At 35.7% G+C, this 6,250-nt stretch overlaps 1 protein-coding gene across 1 annotated transcript; it reads left to right on the top strand.

The window, feature by feature from the left end:
• Positions 1–2,969: 2,969 nt before the first annotated feature.
• On the top strand, positions 2,970–5,112 carry LOC144845217 (uncharacterized). Its single transcript, XM_078702400.1, has 3 exons — positions 2,970–3,273; positions 3,804–3,905; positions 4,030–5,112. The coding sequence occupies exons 1-3, from the start codon at positions 3,186–3,188 to the stop codon at positions 5,049–5,051; spliced, it is 1,212 nt and encodes a 403-aa protein (XP_078558526.1). The 5' UTR covers positions 2,970–3,185; the 3' UTR covers positions 5,052–5,112.
• Positions 5,113–6,250: the final 1,138 nt, after the last annotated feature.

The following is a 6,250-nucleotide window of genomic DNA, read 5'->3' as shown; positions in this document are numbered from 1 at the left end:
ACGTTATTCATTATTATTGTAGCGCTCCAGTAGCTCAATAACCAATGAGAATCGTCGGGTGATTCCATTCATAAGTAGGGGTACTATGATTTGTTGTACTGTATTACTTAATATGGAAGTCATCTTGTTTACAAAATTTAAAAGCATAAGGATTTACTTTAAAGATATAAATCATATTGGTAAAAATGCAAGTATTTATAGTAATTATATTATTTTTAGTTGTGGACGATTAATGTAAGCCTGAATTTTGTAATATTCTGAATTTAAAATGTATGTCCATATTAACTTCTGTATTAGTCCATATGTGTGGGTGTCTCAGAGGTGTCAATCAGTTCAGTTAAAAGTGTCGATTCTGTTCAAAGAATTGCAGTGGATTACCAAGCATAATTTGATTAAAACATTGTTCAACGGTGTATCGATCACTGTTACTGCCTTTGGTATCATAATCATTATTTAGGCCCAGCATCATCATCGCAACAACAACAACAAAATTAATCCTGCAATTACTAAAATATATTCACTATATTTTTCTGAAAGGTCATAATTTGTTTTAGGACATTTACTGCACTTGAGATTGATAATTAAAAAACATTATCGTTAAAGCCTGTTCAATATTCAGAGAGGGTCTTGTGAAGATAGGGAGTGTTTCGATTTGGGACGACCAAGCCACGTCATGTTAGTTAATTGTGCGCATGCGGGAATATTGGGACGTGTGTCCTTACTCCCCCTCACCTCGACACAGGTTTGATACATCGATTGACCTGACCTAGGTTGGTCGTCGGTCCTCGGTGGTCGCAAATCGTTATAATTACTACCAGGGAAGAGTGAAATCACACGTTTGATAATTAATATGGAAAAATCGTTAACGCATTTCAAAAACTAATTGAAAGATTCTATGACGCGTTTGTAACGGAATATAACACTTCTTGAGGATTCCGTTACCACATAATAATTGATAGTTATCATAAACTAATTGAAAGATTCTATGACGCGTTTGTAACGGAATATAACACTTCTTGAAGTTTGCGTTACCACATAATTGATAGTTATCATACGTACTATAATACGTGGACATTGGTAACAGAGATGATGCGTGGTGTGTGTATGACGTATTCAATAATGTGTTTCTACAGACGCAATAGCTGCAGTGTTTGATATAGAAATAAAACGTTTATTTATGCCTGTAGTAATTAAGATCAAGACAATCACTTGTTAGCCCTCAACCTTTCCATAAGCAATTATCAGTCAATGGTGTTTTTAACTAATTCGAGCGTTATTACAGTACACAATGACGTCTATGTGACGCTTTATGATTTGTGTTAAGTGTTGTGTTTATATTGAATACTCTGTATTTGAATTCATACTTTTTGCTCACACAACAAAACAACAATATCCGGCTTTCTTTTGAAAGAACTTCTGCAGTAAGACTATTCTATTTTGGTTTTCGCAATAAATTTAGGAGGTTTTGTTGCTGCTGTATGACCCTCATCACAAAAGCAATAATTTTACTTTTTAAAAATTCACGTATGCCGTAATGAAGATGACCAAAACATGAAGATGAATAAAATCAAGCTAAAATTGACCATAAAATTATTCACCTTTACCAAAACAAGGATAAGCAAAATACAGATTTTGTTTGAAAAGACAAAATATACAGTTGACTTGCAGACAACTGGATTCTGAATTGATTTCCCTTTAAATTACGTTTTATTCCATTCAATTTATTTAGTAAACTATAGCTATCCTTGGACATTACTTATTCAAAAAAAACATTTTTTACCTATTGTTTTCAGGGTGGCAATATAATGTGATGAACTATTGTTATTTGATTTACTCGGAATCAATGTTTCCGAGCCGTTTCTGGTACGCATGGGCACTATAATAGTTCCTTGTAAATCGCTTCCTGGTTTAGTTCCCTGGTTGTGCCAGGCCCTGGTAACACTAACCGGAACTATACGTCTTCAATTGCTTTGAGTCTCAACAAGTTGTCTAATGATTTAAACGGAACATCAAATATCTACCTATCAAGGAGAAGTCTCGTCGCTTGATATAAAATACATCCAATTATCTGTATACTATTTCTCCATGACATAATGACAATATCTGTCCAGTTTTCAATCATGGGCAAATCTAATAAGAAGTCATGTATAAGTTACATTATGTCGGGTTCTGTATTGTAAGGTTATGGTTTGGTTTAGGTTCGAGCCTTGATACGGCGGGAGAAATACTAAGTACCAATAATCGGCTAATATTGTAATGTATTTTAGTGACTGATGACAGTGAAATAAAACTGTCCTCATCGACTGCATGTATGTTACAAAAGATAAATTCATTTTTACCCACAATAAGATTAAATGAAAAGCATTCTCCTGCGATATGCCAAGATAAATACAAACAAAATTAGAAAAGAGATGCCAGCTCCCACCGGAATTAAACTAACGAGGGGTTGCATGTTCCGAGCCGAAAGAAACGAGGGCCTACGTATGCCTGGTACAGATTAATTACAATAAAATGAGCTCACCTACGCTCATTTTGCCTTACTATTATATAACCATTAGATCCTGTTTTTTGTTGTTTAAACCTTGTACAGTATTGTTTCCTATCTTGGACGAAACGAAGTAAGCGCAGCACAAGAATTGACCAATCACGACGCGATGGATCATCAGAACTGCCACATGTGATTGGTCAACTCACTGCGTTGTGGGTGAGTGGGAACAAATCTTTAAATAAAGCCCGGTGGTCTTGAGCATTTATCACAAAGAAAGCCTCAGAAAGGCGTGGGCTGAATAATTTATTCTAACATGGTAAATGACTGTGATTATAGGCCTAAGCCCAGTGAGCGGCTTGTTTGATGATTAAAAGAGAATTGTTTCTTCACTCGTATAATTCTCGTTTCTTGGTCTGAGCATGGAGAAATAAGTTAGGAAGGAGTAACATCGAGAATACATCAAACGAATAGGCCACCCCGCCGCTAATTGGATTATCTGACTGTTACGTAACATTTAATTGCCGTTGATCTGTCGCTTGTTAGATTTGAGCATGCGCATATCCATTGCTTTCATGTGACGCGTCATCAAGCGAGACTCGTTGTTGATGCTGATCTACACACGCGGCGACCATACACACAGCAGAAGAATAATTATACCACACTCGATACATTTTATTTACGCGTTTTATTTATCATTATGGATTTTTATGAATTGGAGGACGAATTGGAACCCGGAATTCTCGAGGAATTGAAGTTTGCCAGCGAACATGAAGACCTGGAAAATGGTATGCTAGGTTAAAACTAGGCATTGCATTTAAGTTTAGTAGCTAGGCCTAGGCCTAGTTACCTGAACCTCTTCTCTTTTAAAGAGGCCTCGTCTGCCCCGGCCCACTCTAGGCTGTCTACACGACCGGGTTGATTGTAACAACGATAATTCTGAATTCGTTCGTCCTCTCTAGGCTAGGTAGTATTTTTGTAGTTTTTCTTTCTGTACGCCAAAAATTAGCCGCCCGATTTATTGATAGGTCTAGCTAGGCTAGGCCCTATAATCTATCCATCCATGGATTTCCCCCTATAGGAGGCCTAGGCCTAATATATCATTAATTTTATTGCACAATCATCAATAATGCATCATTCATATTATTATATTAATTATGAAGGCACGATTATCATCTGATGCAACCAACTCATCTATGACCTTGTCAAGACCTCAAACCATTAGTATTAGTATTAGTCTGTATTTTTTAGATAAATTATTATTTTTCATTCTTATAGGACAACATGAGTTAATTTTCAATTTTATTATGCTATTTAGGTATGGATGTTAGTGTAGGCCTACATCCAACTACTATTACCGCAACCCATCAGAAGAAGGAAGTGTCAACAAACCCAGCCAAAAACCAATCAAGGAAAAAGAGTAAGGATTTTGAACGAATGATAACATTTTATTTTGAACATTTCATCTTTACTATATTAAATGCATTCTCATCATTTATTAAAACTGTTGTATGCTCAATAATCTTTCTTTTCTGTATTTTCAGGCATCAGCCGACCCTCCAATAAGTTTAGTGAAGATGAAGCTGTCAGCAGGGTTAATGAATACGTTGATGCTGCTTTTACCATGTTAGCGAACGATCCAGTATACAGCAATGACTTGTATCCAATAGCTCGTCAAGTGAAAAAATTGGCAAATGATCTGCAGAAGCACTCAAATACAGTCATTATAAAAACATTTTGGGAAGACAGTACAAAATTACTTTGGAAGGTAATAACATCAGGAAACACAAAGAAAATGAAACCAGAAGCTGATGAGATGATGTGCCGGGCATTTCACCAACACATGTGTACAAGTTTGGGAAGGTGGGTCACCCTGTTAAAGGAGCTAAATGTCAACTCTGATGGGCAGCATGTAAAAACACTGAACCTATTTTTGCAACGTACAATGTTAAGGTTAATTCTAAATGATAAGCATAAAATAGATTTGCCACATGAGGAAACGGTAACTGACATCCCACAGTTGGATGTTCACACAGAAAAGATAATTCGGTACGTTGCCGGTTATGTGCCTTATGCGCTTGTGAAAAGATTTCGAAAGGGTAAAAGTAGTACTGCCAGAGCCTACTGTGATGTGCTCACTAAGTGGCAAGTGTGTAGTACCAACGTAACCCATTCCTTCTACGACTATTCCAAAGAATGGATCGACAAACAAAATAGATCAGGTTTGTTTGTTGTTGATGACGATGTATATCTGTTTTTTAGAAGCGTTGAAATAGAAACAAGGCAGCATTTAGCTACAAATAAACTTAATACGATGTTAAATAGTAACTATCTGGCTGATTTGTATGACCGTATTATCAATAAGGAGAATGTTCAAACTTTCTGGTGCAGAATAACCAGAGATACACTAGGTGACAATGCTTCTGCTCAATTATTACAAATTGTAGTTAGATACTGGTTGAAAATCAGAGCTAATGCATTCCTCAAGGTATACTTGAATTTAAAGAAGGAAAGCGGCAAAGTTTCAAAAAAGGGTGAAAAATCTCTCAGAAAAGAATTGTTGTAATATATACTATTTTGTATTTTGTGTGTGTGATGAAATAAATAACGACAATAGCTAACTTAAATCTCAATTGTATTTTGGTTGGTTCTGAAAAGAACCGTTTGGTTTGAAAAAGTTTGCTGATCATAAATATCATTTATGCATTTGGTGTCTTCTTCCTTTGAAGAGGTGAGTCATCAATAGTTTGGTCAACAATTTGGCTGCGGCAGTTGCCTCTCCTGGATGCCTTGGAACAGTTCGCAGCTACATACAGTGCATGCATATTGTGGCCAAACTGCATTGATGTTGGGTTTGTGTTACTTCCACCACATCCTCTCTGTTTACTGAAGTACTGTTCCAACGGATCTTGATTATACTTCGCACTTAGAACACACTCTACCCCTGGCAGGTCCAGTAGTTTTTTAGTCAACTCTACAAACGAATTAACTGTTGATGGCAAAGAATAAAAATTAATATACTTATTATTAATTCATTTTTAATATACTTTGTCACTCTTGTGATGTCAGAACTTTTGATTAATTATTAAACAAAGTCAGCTGTAAAAAAAAAACGAAATGTACTTGCTTGTTATCTCAAGTCCATCAAGTGTTGCGGTGCTTAATAACATCCTCTTTTTTACACTCTTCTCTACATCTTCAAGCGCATTCACCTCGTCTTGCCATTCTTTAAAGAAACCCAGGAAGTCATCTTGCAACCACTTAAAAACATCAGAACAAAAAATAGTGGCAATTATTCCTTCGATTAATACAAAAATTATAGATATTTCTCAATGTATATCCAAATGCTAATTGAAATTGAACAAAAACAATAATAAGCCCAATCATTTCCCATGTTCAATTTTTTTTAAATTTTCTATTTAAAAAAAATGTACCTTAAAACGCCAGTCATCTTTTGTCCTGTATGGCTCCATAGCTGGTTTTCTGGATCGTTTGCCTTGGAAAAAACTAGAGACATTAAGGCAATCAAAAAATTGGTCTACCATTCTAACAAATTTGATAGTGGATGTCATGTCATGTCGATCCATAATCTCCATTGCATTTGCTGTCGAATTGCTTAACACCTGAAAATATGAAGAAAATAAAAAACATTCATGAAAAATTAAATTACAGAATTGTTTGCAAAAGAACAAGGGCTGAACACAAAACTTGCAAGTAATTACCTGTGCAGCCAAGTATACCCGCATTCTCAATGATGGAGTAAGG

The sequence above is a fragment of the Antedon bifida genome, chromosome 6 (assembly GCF_963402885.1).
Source record: "Antedon bifida chromosome 6, ecAntBifi1.1, whole genome shotgun sequence".
Classification (NCBI taxonomy): domain Eukaryota; kingdom Metazoa; phylum Echinodermata; class Crinoidea; order Comatulida; family Antedonidae; genus Antedon; species Antedon bifida.
This window is presented reverse-complemented; position numbering and strand designations above follow the sequence as displayed.

Excerpts from the sequence above, each read along its gene's own strand:
- LOC144845217 (XM_078702400.1), top strand. The coding sequence starts at position 3,186 with ATGGATTTTTATGAATTGGAGGACGAATTGGAACCCGGAATTCTCGAG. Across the intron at positions 3,274-3,803 it reads ACATGAAGACCTGGAAAATG|GTATGGATGTTAGTGTAGGC; the intron begins GTATGCTAGGTT and ends TATGCTATTTAG. Across the intron at positions 3,906-4,029 it reads AAACCAATCAAGGAAAAAGA|GCATCAGCCGACCCTCCAAT; the intron begins GTAAGGATTTTG and ends CTGTATTTTCAG.